Source organism: Salmo salar, chromosome ssa17, assembly GCF_905237065.1.
Source record: "Salmo salar chromosome ssa17, Ssal_v3.1, whole genome shotgun sequence".
Taxonomy (NCBI): Eukaryota; Metazoa; Chordata; class Actinopteri; order Salmoniformes; family Salmonidae; genus Salmo; species Salmo salar.
This window is the reverse complement of record NC_059458.1, coordinates 30,589,412-30,605,343: the sequence shown is the minus strand read 5'-3', so window position 1 is coordinate 30,605,343 and position 15,932 is coordinate 30,589,412. Positions and strand designations below refer to the sequence as shown.

General features: G+C 46.9%; 1 protein-coding gene across 1 annotated transcript in view; it reads right to left on the bottom strand.

The window, feature by feature from the left end:
- Positions 1–1,840: 1,840 nt before the first annotated feature.
- LOC106573958 (neurobeachin-like 1) overlaps positions 1,841–15,932 on the bottom strand; it is a 61,847-nt gene continuing 47,755 nt past the window's right edge. The window contains 23 exon segments of the mRNA XM_045699384.1: positions 1,841–4,940; positions 6,157–6,292; positions 6,864–7,012; positions 7,486–7,647; positions 7,726–7,842; positions 8,086–8,180; positions 8,288–8,460; positions 8,812–9,011; positions 9,126–9,242; positions 9,600–9,697; positions 10,026–10,143; positions 10,542–10,651; positions 10,996–11,126; positions 11,510–11,650; positions 11,905–12,029; positions 12,136–12,231; positions 12,631–12,732; positions 13,125–13,258; positions 14,189–14,337; positions 14,470–14,596; positions 14,829–14,953; positions 15,329–15,486; positions 15,680–15,829. Of these exon segments, the coding sequence (XP_045555340.1) occupies positions 4,836–4,940; positions 6,157–6,292; positions 6,864–7,012; positions 7,486–7,647; positions 7,726–7,842; positions 8,086–8,180; positions 8,288–8,460; positions 8,812–9,011; positions 9,126–9,242; positions 9,600–9,697; positions 10,026–10,143; positions 10,542–10,651; positions 10,996–11,126; positions 11,510–11,650; positions 11,905–12,029; positions 12,136–12,231; positions 12,631–12,732; positions 13,125–13,258; positions 14,189–14,337; positions 14,470–14,596; positions 14,829–14,953; positions 15,329–15,486; positions 15,680–15,829 (3,018 nt within the window). The 3' untranslated portion in view covers positions 1,841–4,835.

Below are 15,932 nucleotides of genomic sequence, written 5' to 3'. Positions count from 1 at the left end.
AACTTGACAAAATAGGCTGCCAAAAAATATATATTTTTGCTACATCCCATAATAATCTCTGTGGTCTCTGTTGCGCCTGTGATACGGGGAATGAGGTGTCTCCACGACCCTGGGTCTCTCCTTGCCTGGCTTGCTGCCTCTGGTGCTTCTGGTAGGGGAGGAGCTGCTGGGGGTGAGGGGGTCGGAGGAGGAGATGGGGGTGAGAAGACCAGTCCGCTGCGGAGTGGTGACATGTCGATCTCTGAGAGGAGGGACCACTGTCCAGAGTCTGAGCCAGCTCCGGTGGGGAGATTGTCACTGCTGAGCCAGGAGTTGAGTGTGGTGAGTGGTTCTGTGCTGGAGCTGGCTCCTCCTGATCTCTGGGTGTGCCTGTCAGTGTTGCTGCCACCGCTGGTTTGGCCAACACGTAGATCTGGAGGGTTGGACTCACACAGCATGCTACCGAGGAAGGATGAACTATCTAGGGTCCAGGTTTCCAGGTCTGGAGAAGGTGTGTCGGTGGCCCGTGAGCCGAGGTGCGGCAGAGGGCTCTGGCTCAGAGGGTCGGATAACGGAGGGATGAACGGGGGGGGAGATTAACTGAGAGCAGAGAGTCGGGCTGGTTCTCTGGGCGGCGGGCAGACCTCCAGATCTCCAGTCCAGGCCTCCCCCACCCCCTCATATGGGTGTCGGCACAGTGGCAGTGTTCTCGGTCCAGGCCCCCAGCAGCCGTGGTGGGGCCAGGTCGATCAGTGTAGGGGACCTGAGGGCAGTGCTCGGGGCGTTCGTAAATTCACTCTCGGAGCGTTCAGAGTGCACACCGGACACTCTGGTCGAGGAGTAGGGTTGATCCGAGTGTTCTGACCTCACAACGGCTGTCAAGCACCCAAGCTAACTGGCTAAAGTTAGCTAGCTTGCAAGCTACTTCCAGACATAAATTAGAGAACACATCACTGACCATTTCTCACCCTAGCAGAGATGGTTAGGCAGTTTTCATGTTATCCAGAACGTTGGTGACTGCAACTGTGCTGCTGGCAACAATTTAATTACGCTTTTTTTTGCCGACGTTTACTGACACTGGTCATATACGGGTGTTGAGCGTTCGTAAATGTATCAATTATTCTGCGCTCTGGCACACTCAGACGAGTGTTCTGAACTCGGAGTAGATAGCCAGAGGGAAGTTACGAACACACCCCGTGTTCAGCAGTGTAGTCACTGCAAGCAGCTTATTGCCCGTTATGTACTAGACATACATTTTCATGGTTGTTGGTCGCCCCCTAGTGAAATATTTATGTATTGTTTAAAATATAAACGCCAATACACCGATTGTACAAAACATTTGGAACACCTGCTCTTTCCACGACAGACTGACCAGGTGAATTATATCATCCCTTATTGAAGTCACTTGTTAAATCCACTTCAATACATATATGAACTGGAGGAGCCAGGTTAAGGTTTTTTACACATGGATTGTGTAATGTGTGCCATTCACAGGGTGAATGGGCAAGACAAAAATATTTAAGTGCCTTTGAACGGGTATGTTAGTACGTGCCAAGTGCATCGGTTTGTGTCAAGAACTGCAACGTTGCTGGGTTGTTTATGATCAACAGTTCCCTGTGTGTATCAAGAATGTTCCACCAGCCAAAGGACATCCAGCAAACTTGACACAACTGTGGGAAGCATTGGAGTCAACATGGGCCAGCATCCCTGTGGAACGCTTTCGGCACCTTGTAGAGTCCATGCCCCACCGAATTGAGGCTGTTCTGAGGGCAAAAGAGGGTACTCGAAATTAGGAAGGTGTTCCTAATGTTTTGTACACAGTGTCCTATTTTCACAGCTACAAATCAGCCATACATATGAATTACATTTTTGACAAGACTTTAATGATTACTTTCCACTTGTGTATACAAAGCAGTTTGTCTGTACAGAATGGACCAGGGAGACATTTAAAACAATCACTTACAATTTAGTACCTGGAAAGTGCAAAAAGTACATTTAAAATCCACTAAAATAAAAATCATGCTGTACATTATACACCAGTATTTATAAATCAGATACACACACATCCATTTGGTGACAGTCACAGAGCAAGCAGCTAAGGTAAGACACCAATATATTTCCGATTTTTAGTCTAATTTGTTTACAGTTCTAGATTCTTGGTTCCTATTGGATGTTACGTTTGTGGAATGCTGCTATCCATGGGTTATCATGGAGGGAGGGGTAACAAGGAATTCTACACACTAACCGGATAATTGTCTGTATGATGCAACGTGGATAAAAAGGCACTGTTTCAGTGGTGGGGTTGGAAGAAAGTCCTAAAACAAGATAGTTTGTCAGTCAGACGAAACCACTAAGATTGACAGAAACATTTATTAAATACGTCCTTTGTAAAAAATGATTAACACATCCTGATGAGAATGGAAACTGATTAAAGGAGTATGCCATCGAGACACATCAGCATAAACATGTATTGAAACGGCCTCGTTTAAAAAAGGGCACACGTTGGTCTGTGATTGCAATCTCCGGACAGATTACGGAGACACTTAAGACCAAAAACAACCACACTGTACATAGAAGTCTGATCCCTAACCTATAACCAGAATGAATGATTCTAAGTCCATGATAGAGAAGAACCAGAATCACTGAATTATTATCAAGAAGGCAAATGATATGACAAGGAAATAATGAATTTGGCATTTTAAGAAACTACTGTCATCACACTCACATTATGCAACAGATGACCTACCCCGACCAAACTGTCATTTTGATTTGACAGGAGCATAACAACCATAAGGATTCAATGGGGAGTGAAATCATTCATAATCTCAAACAGACATAAAAACACACATGAAATCTCAAAAGCCACATTAGGCCTGGTTCACAGACATACGTTTAGGGACGTTACTGCATTTCTGGAACTCCAGAGGACCTTAACTAGCTGACATGGCTCCCAACTAAGAGACAATTATGGAAGGAGGAGGAACACTGAGGTGATTCTGACTGTTGGAAGATGACAGCTGTTTGGGCCGTCCCTTGGCAGAATAAGTCTCATCTCCCAATTGCGTCGTGCCTGTCAGAAAAAACAGGAAAACTGGAGATTTTTTTTAGTTCAGCCTTGACAAGAAGAGGCTGGAATGTACCAATGCACAGTCAGCAGAGCAGAGGAAAGAACTGTATTGCTGTAACACTGACAAAAGCCCTTAGAAAGTCTCCCCTCCCATTCTGAAAGATGGATCGATCCACCGTCTTTAGTTTTTTGCCGCATAAATCTTTGTTGAACAACTGAAGCACCACTTAAAAACATACAAATAATGTAGTGTGAATTTAAATAGCCTATGGGAAAAAAGCTAGTTTTCATTCATAAATAAACATTGATTCAAGTAACATAAAAACATTCTAGGATGAATCTAGCGCTAAACATTGCACACTAAGCCAGGTTCAGTATGGTTCGTCCCTCCAAAGCATGCGGTCTAACACAAGTGTAGTGATGGGCTGTATGAGAAGCTTGCAGTGTGTGTAACAGTGTGGTGTTCGAGGGGAGCGAGTCCTTTGGGCACGGTATGGGGTAGCTAGTGATTCTACAACACCTGGCTTCTCTCTTCTTCTGTAGTGTCAAACTAGCGGACTTTGGGTGCGTTCCAGGTCGTCTTTATTGATTATCAGATCTCACAACGCCTGGAGAAGTGTTCAGCATCTCAGGAACCACATTAAATGTGATATAGAAATCTACTGAGATTGCAATAGAGATGACATGGAACGCAGTCAGAGGCTTCTCCAATAGGGAGGGGTCTATGCATGTGTACATTAGCAAACAAGTGTGCGTGTGTCAGGCTTAGTACGAGTGTTGGATACCCTAGGGCCCCGTCCTCTATTCTAAATGAGGAGTGGGCCGGAAATGCCACGCAAAACACAACCTAACCACAGACCTTATACACATGCACCCATCTGTAAAAAAAACTACAATTATCAGTAACACCAAACACAAAAAGAAAAATACAAAAACATTGTATTGTGACTGAACATAGCCCCTTACTGCTGCCTAGGAGCCCTGAGGTATCGGTCACAGCCTAGTCAGACTGGAAGGCAAAATCAAGTCAACAACGACCACTGGAGAAAACAACCAGCGAGAGACAACTCACAGAAACACAAAGAGCGAACATACACAAATACACTGCTCAGTGGTCTCGGGTTCAGGGCTCGGAGAAGTGGGTCATCTTGATGACCAGAGAAATATAATTCCCATTGTAGTCAGTATTATGTGATGGGTGGACCTTCAACCAGGTTAAGTGTTCCCATTGGAGTAATTACATTTCTACGTTGGGGATCCCCTTTGTTCCTTGGGCCTGAGAGGTGGAGGGGTCAGAGGTCAGCCTGCTGTAGTGTGTGTCTGCATAGAGGGTCTCTGTAGTAGTGGGAGCCACTGGCCTGACCGTGCTAGTGATGATGATGGAGGAAGATGAAGAGTAATGGCCATGGGTGTCATTGAAGGGGAGGGGGTGGGGGTGTGAGGGGATGTATGCACCTACAGTTGGATCAGAAACTCGACGCCCGCGCCGGTTGGTCTGTCTTGACCTGCCCTACTCATTCGCCTAACCTTTACACACAGTTAAAACACACACACACACCCAGTCTTCCACCCACTCGTGGGTCAGTGTCCTTCACAAGTCAGAGGGAGGAACAGAAAAGGAGAGTAAGATTCCCCCAAAACAGTCATCAGTCAATCAAAACGAGGGGTGGTTCAATCTGATTGGGTAGACTGATGATTGGCAGGGCTGGCGGGCCAATCAGGCAGGCAGCAGGGTGAGGGGGTGTGGTGGTAGTGGAGAGGGGGGGGGTTGGAAGGGGTGGTGGTGGGGTCAGTTCTGGTTGCAGGCTGGTTGGTACTCTGTCTCTCCAGAGGAGATCTGGGTCAGGCGCTTGCTGGAGCCCCACAGCTTACGAGTGATCTGGCCTGAACGCATCTGAGAAGAGTGGAGGAAAGGAGAGTGAGGAAGAGGAGAGACAGATGAGGCGGAGGAGGAGGAGGAAAGTGTGAAGTCAAAAGAAACAAACAAAAAGCAGGATATGATTTATGAGTGATCGGTTAGTTCAGAAATGTTGGAATGACCTCGTGCCAGTTCAAAACCAAAGCTTGGTTCACTTTCAGGCAGGTCCATTTGTATAAAAGAAAAGGGGAGAGAAGTTGGGAGGGGATCAAATTATCAATTGATTCGAGGGTGATTCCCTGTGTCCCTCCTACTCCCATCATTACAGCCCCAGAGCTAACCTTACTTTCATGTCTACCAGCAGGGAGGAAGAAATCAGGGTTAAACCATTTCCACTTGAGGAGCAGGTGGGAATAAATTACAGCCTAGTGTATCTTATTATAGCGTTGCTTATTACTAATATAGTTTATATGGCTTGAATTTGCAGAGGTGTTCATCCAAGGCAATTCACAGCATTTGTCACACATACTAAATCAGTCAACAGTAATGACACTTCCGGTAAACAATATTGGACAACACCATCCCAAGGCCCAAAAATAAGTCATTCCTCGGTTAGAATGAGGTAAACGGAAGCCCATGTTTTCATTTCACAGTAATATTCCAGGAGAGGGTGTGTTGTATTCATTCAGAGGGGTTTATGGAATGTCTCAAGTGTTACTGTGTGTGTGTGGTCACCAATCCTTGCAGGGCGAGAATGGGCCAGGGTCCTGCTCACTCTGGGGCATACGCCCCAGAAACAGGGTCATGTTCATTAGGGCACGCAACGGAATATTATTTAAAGTCTTACAACAGAAAATGGGAAAGAAAGTCCAGGTAGCTCCTCCGCTGTTTGTCAGTTTTCTTCTGTTTGGTGCCTAATGAACACAACCAAGGTGTATGTGGCTAAGGAAGGGCGGGTCATTTAGGACACATTTTTGGCACTAAAACAGAGAGAGAATGGTATGCGGTGGTAGTTTGTAGGGTGAGTTTATGAAGTTCCCTCTGAGGCAAATAACACTTTTTTTATTGAATTGAGGGGGATGTTCTGCTCAGGGGGTCAGGGGTCAGGGCCCTGGGGGTTAAACATTAACTTGTCCCGGAGGCTCAGCCTGCGGGCGGGCGAGCGCACCCTCAGCGGGGCGAGCAGTGGCATTGCCATGAGGGGTGAGCCCTCCAGGCTCTGGGCGATGTAGTTTCTGAACGAGCTCTTTACCTCGGCCGGCTTGCCTACGCCCACAATGATAAGCTTGCCGTCCTGCAGGCCCGCCAACACGTGGCTCTGCTCCTTGGTGACGGACACGCAGCGCACGGGCACGCGCATCGCCATGGGGGCGGCACACAGGGACAGGCTGCCCGGGGGAGAGAGAAGGGGAGGGGAGAGAGTGAAGGGTTGGGTTAGACAGATAGAAAAATCCCTGATATATGTACCACTAAAATCCTTGGGAGGGCTGCCTGTGTGTGTGTATATATATATATATATATATATATATATATATATATATATATATATATATATAATAAAATAATAAACTGTATGCATTAAAATAATTATAATCTTTGAGAACTAACAAATCACCAAAATAAAAACTACACAGGGAGAATTGATAATTCTAAAAACAATGAATTTAGAAGTATTAATATTGTTATGTTTGAGTAAAAGAACACAGTATTAGACATGGTAAAATGAATAGAATGGCAGGAAATTAGCTTTAATACGGCAACATTTTCTCTCAGCTCAATGGAGACATTTGTAGAAATGCAGGAAATGCGCTTAAAAATATATATGATTTAAAAATCAGCCGTTCAGCCGGGCCCATTGCCACCCTTACCACCTAAGACCCTTTTTGATACAGCAAAAACCCTGTAGATGCATGCGTGCAGTCGCGCACACAGACAGACAAACACAGGAAACAAGGTTACCTGTACAGGTCTCGTATGGAGAGGAAGCCCTGCTCGCTGCCGATAACCAGGTACTCCCCGGACACACACATGTCTGTCACCTGCTCCTTCAGGCCCTCCGTACACAGGTGCTTCCCATTGACAGAGTACAGGTGCAGACCGTTCTTATCCTAAACAGAGACAATCATTCACCAGGACCCAATCATAATGTACCATCTAGTGGTCAACTAGCGTTTTGCTAAGCATCATGGTACAGTACGTCATACTTCCTAACTCACCAACTAAGTCAGTCACTCACTCACTAAGTAAATAACTCACTCACCCTCTATATAGCTCACTCATCAAGTAAGTCACTATGGCTGCGTTCAGTCAGCCCAATTCTGATATCTTTTCCACTAATTGGTTCGTTGACCAATCACATCAGATCTTTACACATCAGATCTTTCTCAGAGCTGATCTAATTGGTCATGAATAAAAGATCTGAATTGGGCTGCCCGTCCACACACACACACACACACACACACACGCACGTTGCCTGGTCAGACTCCTGCACCAAAACACATTAAGATTTTAGAGAAGACGAACACAACATTTTCAACGACAAACGAACAAAGTCACCTATTAAGAATATGTGTTAGTGTACCTTGAGCGTGGCCTTGCCCTCTACACAGGTGTGAACCACCACACACCCCTCATAAGAGATAGCCAGGTGCAGGATGGAGACAGGCAGGGAGCTCTCGCAGGGCGGCCGCAGACACCGCATGTACTGGCCCCGACGCACCGTGTGGATGATCACCGTCCCGTCCTGGTACACACAAACAAAATATCAGCAAGATCCATCTATCTACCAACCCAACCTCTTCACCCCCTCCAACCCTCTTACCCGTGATCCAGAGACGGCCATATCCAGCTCTGTGCTGATGCTGACACTCAGCACCTCGTCAGTGTGTCCATACAGCACCTGTACCGGCTTGGGACACAGCCCCACTGGACAACCTCCCTGTAGGACACACACACACACACACACAACATATTCAGTCACACACTCATACACCTGGGTAGTGTTCAGTAGGGCATACAGTAATAAAACAGTTTGCAACCAAAAGCGGATATCTGTGTCAAACTGTTTCACAACCTTTTTTTAGTGTACTAAAGTCAAACGTTTCCACAGTAACAACGCAGTACAAATGCTTTCTAGTCAGTGTAGTGTATTCCAATAAACCCTCAGGTTTCATGATCTCACCTGCTGCAGCACCTGCCACACCATACAGGTGTTGTCCCTGGATCCGGAGATCAAGTGGATCCCACAGTAGTCTGTCGACAGGCACGTCACTATGTCTGCAGAGAGAGAGAGGAGAGATGACACCAAATAATTACTATACTGTATGTACAGACAGTGTGTGTGTGTCTGAGTGCATGTATGCATGTGTGTGATCCATCTATACCCATGTGTCTGATGTGATGTCCCACGGTCTTTCCCTTGACCAGGGAGGTGACCCTCAGGCTGTTGTCCCAGTGGCCACCGCTGAACAGGAGCTTCCCATCATGGGACACCACAAACAGACCTGCCGTCACCTCCACGCCTGGAGAGAAGGGTCCGCCCAGGATCCGCTGGGTCCTAGAGAGAGAGAGGGGGAGGAGCAGAGAGCAGGAGACCTCAGATACATAACTCACAGAACAACTTTATGACCAAGTAATGACATCAAGTGCCCTCCAAGGGTCTGTTCCAAAACGTTTAAAGTGCATTCTTCCTGTCTCCCATCCTGGAGATGACCACAGATCTGTATGTGCTTGGATACGCCATGGCAGAGTTTCCATCATACTGCTGTGACAAACCAAACATTCTCAGATGAGTGATTACATCAAGGAATGGAGGTAAGAACTCAAACAGGGCTCCCGGTCTCCCAGTCAGACTACAACGCCCCACAGTTTCAAGTAGAAGAGGGGGTGGTGTTGGGGAGGGACTGACTTGGGGTTGGCCACGGAGGGGTCCTTGATGAAGGTAAAGTAGTTGGAGATGTTCTTGTCATAAGGCAGCCAGCCGTGGGTTCCCATCAGACAGTTCTGACTCAGGGTCACCATAGTGTCTGGGCTGCCCTGGGTGATGAAGGAGTGGGACTGGTTCTTGGGGACCACGGCTTTCACCAGAGGCACGTTGTCATTGATCCCCTACAAATCAACATTTATTTATGAAGTCGTTTTTCAATAAAACAGTTTACTTTACAATAACCAACAAAGAGGGTCATGATCATATGCTTTGGTGTGTGTGTTTTCAAAACGAACCTCGACAAAGAAGGACTTGAGTTCGGCAAGGTGCTGGAAGATGCTGAGGGGCGAGGCGTCTAGTCGACCTTTCCTCTTTTCCACCTCCTCCAGAGAAAGACGTACAGGGTGTGGCTCCTATACACACAGACAATACATCACTACAGCCCATCTAAAACACCTGTTCTAAACTAGTGATTCTCAGTTAAATATCCCTGAGTAACCCCACCAGCACCCATTTCTGTTGTAGCCCTGGCTACACCAATCACCAAGCCGTTGACTAGTTTAATAAGGTGTTTGTCTGGTGCTACAACAATGAGTCCTGTTGAAGGTCCTCAAAGACCAGAGAATCACTGTTCTAAATAACCCGTTAAAGCCTCATTCCCAATGATTCCTAATTGACCGGTTCATCCTTCAGTGTTCCAATGGGCTCATACCACCAGGAAGGCCTGGGAGTTCTCTCCTGGTCAGGTCAAGCCTTGTGTTTTCCAGTACCTTGAGCAGCTGGCAGGGTGTCTGTCCAAAGTTACTGATCATCCCCTCTACAGCTTTACGCTCCTTCTCATCAGTGATGGCATCCAGGTCCACTGCCCCTACAGCAAAACCAGAGACAAACGCTTCAGTAAAGTGCTATAATATAGCAATCTAGCGTTTCTTTAGCATGAGTGCTATTGTAACAGTCTATGGGTTTTAGTGTTAGCATCCGTACCTTCATAGGAGCAGCGTTTCTTTAGCATCAGTGCTATTGTATCAATGAGAGTCTATGGGTTTAGTGTTAGCATCCGTTCCTGTAAGATGCTATGGATAAGAGCATCTGATAAATGACCAAAATGTAACTGTACCTCCACAGGTGCAGCGTTTCCTTAGCATCAGAGCTATTGTATGAGTGGGAGTCTTTGGGTTTAGTGTTAGCATCTGTACCTTCGTAGGTGCAGTAGTAGAAGACATTGAGTGCCTCCACGGCCGCGGGGCCTCGCTGTTTGTAACCGAAGATCAGATCGATCCAGTCTTGCAGGTGGGCCGATACGTACTCAGACTCCTGTTACACAACACACACACAGAGAAAGGCCAAGACACACACGGAGAGACACACACACACACACACACACACACACACAGAGAAAGGCCAAGACACACACGGAGACACACACGGAGACACACACGGAGACACACACGGAGACACACACGGAGACACACACAGAGAGAAAGGCCAACACACACGGAGAGACAGACACACACAGAAAGGCCAAGACACACACACAGACACATATATAACCCCCACAGCAATAAATCACTAAATACTACTCTGTGGAATGCATTTCTCCTGCACATCATGATAAAAGAATGTGTGATCCAATTGGGTTACAGAGGTTTTTCTCTCCGCTTGGGATAAAGCATTATAGTAATGGTGACTGTCCATGAGAAAAGGAGGCTCACCAGGGCTTTCCTGTGCTTATAAATGAAGTCCTCTGGAGACTTGGCCCATTTAGGCAGGATGACATCATTCACCCTCTCCTTGGAGATCTGCAGGCGCCCTAGATCAAAGGCTAGAGCGAGAGAGAGAGGAGGATGAACAAAGGACAGGGGAGTGAAAGTGGATTCCATCAGAGTGGCAGTGTGACCGGATAAAAATAAAACAGACAAAATAAAGTTTTAAACTGAGATTCTCCATTTTTACAATTCAGGGTGTAATTGGGTCAGTTATAGATTTTGTCTGATTTGAACAAGTTCCAGTGTTCCACAATCTGAATGCAACTGACAAAATCTGAACCGGTCCAGTTTTTCTCTGATTGAATGTGTGAACACCACAACAGGAGGCGTGTTAGTACGGACAGTCAATCAACATAGCCAGTGTGTCTGTGATTCTCTACAGACATGGAGCTCATCTCACCGTTCTGATTCTCCAGGAACTCTGGGAAGTAGAAGAACTCTGGGATGAGCTCCTTGACGTCGTTGGGGTTGTCCGTGAGGGTCTGCCACAAAGCTGGGATGGAGTGGAACTGACGGTCCGCACAGTCAAACCTGGACCGAGGGAGGAAGACCAACAGCCAATGGTCTTAAAGAATACCATAGTACTAGAGACCGGATGGTTTTGCGGACCATGTGACCTGACCAAGACAAACTGTGGATCTAGTAAGGCTGTAGCTTGGTGAGGGAAAGACCCCTGGCCTTACTGACATCAGTACAATAGCACCTCAACAGACAAGAGCATAGATACAGCAGATTGTCAGTTGGAATACACGTGTAATCACAGAACTAGAATGACTAGAATTCACAAAGCTGCTCAGACCACAGTAATTTGACTGGTACAACCCCAGCACTGATAACTCTACGGACTTTAATGCTGTTAACTTCTGGCCTGAGTTTTCTAGTCTGATTCACCCTCACCAAAAGCCATTGCTTACCGTCCACTCTGTAGCGCGATGTGGAGTGACGTGAAGGGTTCCACGCGGATGAGATAGTGCATAACTCCTGCTGCGTTGGAGTAGTGGGTACCGTAGTGGAACCGGTCGATGGTCCCCGTGGGGTCCTCAAAACTCTCATACCTACAGACAGGGAGACGTGGACTGAACATTAGAATTACTTACTATATTTACTAGAATATAATCCAGTTATTGCCCTCAAAGAGACATTTACTCAACGGTAATAACGTGTTGTATTGCAGTAAGTCTAATTCTCCGGACGAGGACACTTAAGTAGTGAAGAGAATGAATGAATACACTGCCACCCTGGAACATGTCACATAATGCAGGTATGTAGGCGCAGCACCAGCTCAGTGAGAGAGGTTGAGAGAACCTACTTCTCCCGGACAGCCTTGGCGTTCCGCTCGTTGAGTACGGCCACTGGCTTGGACAAGTCCCGGAACACCCCTGGGTCTGTCAGGTCCAGCTCCTCTGACGTGTAGTCCGACAGGATCCAGGGGAACTGGACACACACACACAATTAACTAAACCATGAACACCCCTTAAAAGAGCACCAAGATGGTATATTCCACATCTTCCCCCATTGGGTCCGTGTTAACAGAACGTACCACTGGGTACTGAGACAGGTCGTTGTAGGTTCGGCCCGCGATGGTATTCAGCTGGATCAGGTAGTCAAAGTTGGTCATCTCTCGGTTCACCCATTTCTACCAAAGACGAGAGAGAGCGAGAGAGAGCGAGAGAGAGCGAGAGAGAGCGAGAGAGAGCGAGAGAGAGCGAGAGAGAGCGAGAGAGAGCGAGAGAGAGCGAGAGAGAGCGAGAGAGAGCGAGAGAGAGCGAGAGAGAGCGAGAGAGAGCGAGAGAGAGCGAGAGAGAGCGAGAGAGAGCGAGAGAGATTTAACACAACCTGTCAACACAATACCTGAGACCATACTGACTACTTAACATGGGTCATGCTCAGTAGGGCATAACGTAACAAAACGTTTTGCAAAAAATAATACATCTGTTCTTATTAGACCAGTTCAGGGAGTATCACCTCCGTTTCAAACCACTTCCTCACTACTGAACACGACCTTGATCTCCCATGTGAACTTTTGACCCCTAACCTGTGTGAGTCCGGAGGCCTTGAGCAGCTCCTGTGGTGAGCGTGTGCCGTACAGGCTGAGGGAGCGCAGCAGCAGCATCCTACTGTACACCTTGTTCCGCACCTGTCAATCAAACCACACAGACCATTCCAACATGAGGGGGTCTGTTCAAAAGCGTGAAATCTTTCAGAATGCTCAGATCAAAATATATTATGTAGAACAGATATGATGGCCTGTCATGTAGAATAGGGAGTAGTACAGGTTCTATTTGTTCTTAACGTTTTACTGTACTCAACACACCTCAGTACTCCAGGCCTATGTAGTCATTCCTTCTACATAAGTGTTTCCCAAACCGCTCCTCAAACATTCCCCATCTACTTACTTGATCTATTCCAGGACTAGCCCTCGAGTTGAATCAGGTGACGTGCTAGTTCTGGAATAGAGCAAGTTGTGAAATGGATGGGGGTACACCGTTCTCAATCCACGTAAAAAGCAGATACCACAACTGGCCTGACCTCTTTCTTAAAGTTGAGGAAGTAGTTGGTCTGGTCTATGAGGAAGATCTCCAGGGCCGAGCGGCGGAGGTTGTACCTTCGCAGGTGGATCTCCCGGATCTGAGATAGAGGCCACTTAAAGTCCTGACCAACACCTGGAAGGACAGACAGCAGAGGGTTGGTTATGTATCATACATAAGGCCAGGAGTTTGACCTAACTAGGGACTTGACCATGGCAAAACTCCAGGCCCTAATCTTAACCCTTCGTCATTACATGACGTATTAATATATGATGTGTATTGCATGTGGGAGCAGCTACACCTCTCTGTCTAAGACAACATAATGAGAGTCTTTAACAGTGTAGTATGTATCTATTGTACATGTCTAGTCATAACAGCTACACCTCTCTGTCTAAGACAACATAATGAGAGTCTTTAACAGTGTAGTATGTATCTATTGTACATGTCTAGTCATAACAGCTACACCTCTCTGTCTAAGACAACACAATGAGTCTTTAACAGTGTAGTATGTATCTATTGTACATGTCTAGTCATAACAGCTACACCTCTCTGTCTAAGACAACATAATGAGAGTCTTTAACAGTGTAGTATGTATCTATTGTACATGTCTAGTCATAACAGCTACACCTCTCTGTCTAAGACAACATAATGAGAGTCTTTAACAGTGTAGTATGTATCTATTGTACATGTCTAGTCATAACAGCTACACCTCTCTGTCTAAGACAACATAATGAGAGTCTTTAACAGTGTAGTATGTATCTATTGTACATGTCTAGTCATAACAGCTACACCTCTCTGTCTAAGACAACACAATGAGTCTTTAACAGTGTAGTATGTATCTATTGTACATGTCTAGTCATAACCCATCCATAACCTCTGGTTTATCTCCTGCTCCACTCGCTCACTCTCCTTCAGCCTTCCTTTCTCTCTCCTTTTTACTAACAGCAACTCTTCCTCTAAAACCACTATTTCATCCCTTCTTCCTCTCCTCCCTCCTCTTTCAGGAGAACCCTTCCTCTAACCCCTACGACCCTCCTATCTTCCTCCCTCTCTCTCTCTCCTCACCCTCCTCCTTCTCTGTGCTGCTGTCATAGAAGTAGATGTGCTGGGTGGTGAGCTCCAGACGTCCAGGGCTGACATCCACCTGGGTGACCAGCTCACAGTCCTCCCACAGAACCAGCTTCTCCTTCTGGCCTGCCTCCTCCACCTCCCCCCTGGAAAGAGAGAGCGAGACAGAGATAGAAACAGACAGATAGGTGACCAAGTCCATTCACGTTTGTAGTCAAAGCCACCCAACAGTCTACGACAGACACAACAATTGTAGACAACGTTGAGAGTGTACTGACGTGTTGTTGGTCGCTGCGGGGTCGTCTTCAGGCAGCTCCAGAATGTCATCCTCCAGGTCGCTGACCTTTACCTGCTTGACCGCCTCCAGCAGTAAGGACTCAGATGTCACCCTCTGCTGCTGGACACCTGGGGGACGAGGGAGAGGAAGAGGAGGAACGAGAGGCAGAAGAAGAGTTAGAGGAGGAGGAAGGTGGAAGAGGAGGAAGATGAGTTGTTAGAGGAGAAGGAAGAGGGGGAGGAAGAGAACAAAGAAGATGAAGAGGGAGAGAAAAAGGGTCAGTGTCTGCAGCTAACATGGTGGTTTATTCAGACTCCAGCGATGCCTTGTCAAGGGAACCAGTGAAGCTGCCTCTCTTACCCAGGTTGTCCCTGAGAGCGCTGGCCTGCCGGTGGTCCTCATAGTTGTAGTTGGGCACCAGTTTGAGTCTCATGCGGGAGTAGTTCTCAGCGCTGGACACTCGCCAGTGCATCTCACTCTGCTGCCTGAGAAAACAACAGACAGGAGAACGTCAACCAAGTGGCATGAACTGAAGAACAAACTGAACGGAAGAGATACCCAGAAACTCTTGTAGGGAGTTTTTCCAAGACACTAGCCACTGTGCCTCTGCATTGATGGCTCTTTGGGGGTTTTAGGAGGAGTATCTGTAAAGCACTTTGTGACAACTGCTGATGTAAAAAAAAAAGGGCTTTATAAAATAAACTGCATTGATTGATTGAGTGGAGGACAGTGGACAACAGTTCTTTGGCTGATCATGTGTTTGCCATGGTGCTGAGGTAATTACCAATGAAGTCCTATAAACATATATAATACTGTATATATGATATGTAGATATTTATTAGAATGTGTGTGGCCGTTACCTGTCTGCCCAGGGGCCTCTCTCACACACCAGGCTGCGGCGTGCTCCTCTCCACTGCCTGAGGACGGCACTGTGCTGGCTGTGAAGCTGCTTCAGCATGCTGTTGTATCGCAGGTTCTCCTGCCGGCCGCGCCGAGAGAAGGGCTCCACAAACTGCTCCTGAGGGACGGCGGGGCGAGGAACAGGGAGTCAGTGTGTTCTGGTGTGTAGAACACCACAAGGCAATATGCTCTGTGTTACTGTGACCTGACATTACATTTCCATGTTACAGCAGTATTATTGGTAGTTCACTAGAAAGTGGACCTTACTCGGATCTGTGTGTGTGTGTGTGTGTGTGTGTGTTGTGTTTGACCTGGAAGCGTATCTTGCTCTCTCCCCTCTCCCTCTCTCTCTTGTGCAGGTTGACCATGAAGCTTTCATAGCACTCCTTCCAGAACAGAGCCATGGTCTCATGACCCTGACTAAACGTCTCAATCTCATACTGCTTCATGTAGGGGATGATCTGAGGACAGAGAACCAATCAAAACGGCTTGTTCTGTTCATCTCAGGCTCGCTCCCTCAGCACCGGACAGATTTATCAAAAATGGATTTTCTCAACACGTTTC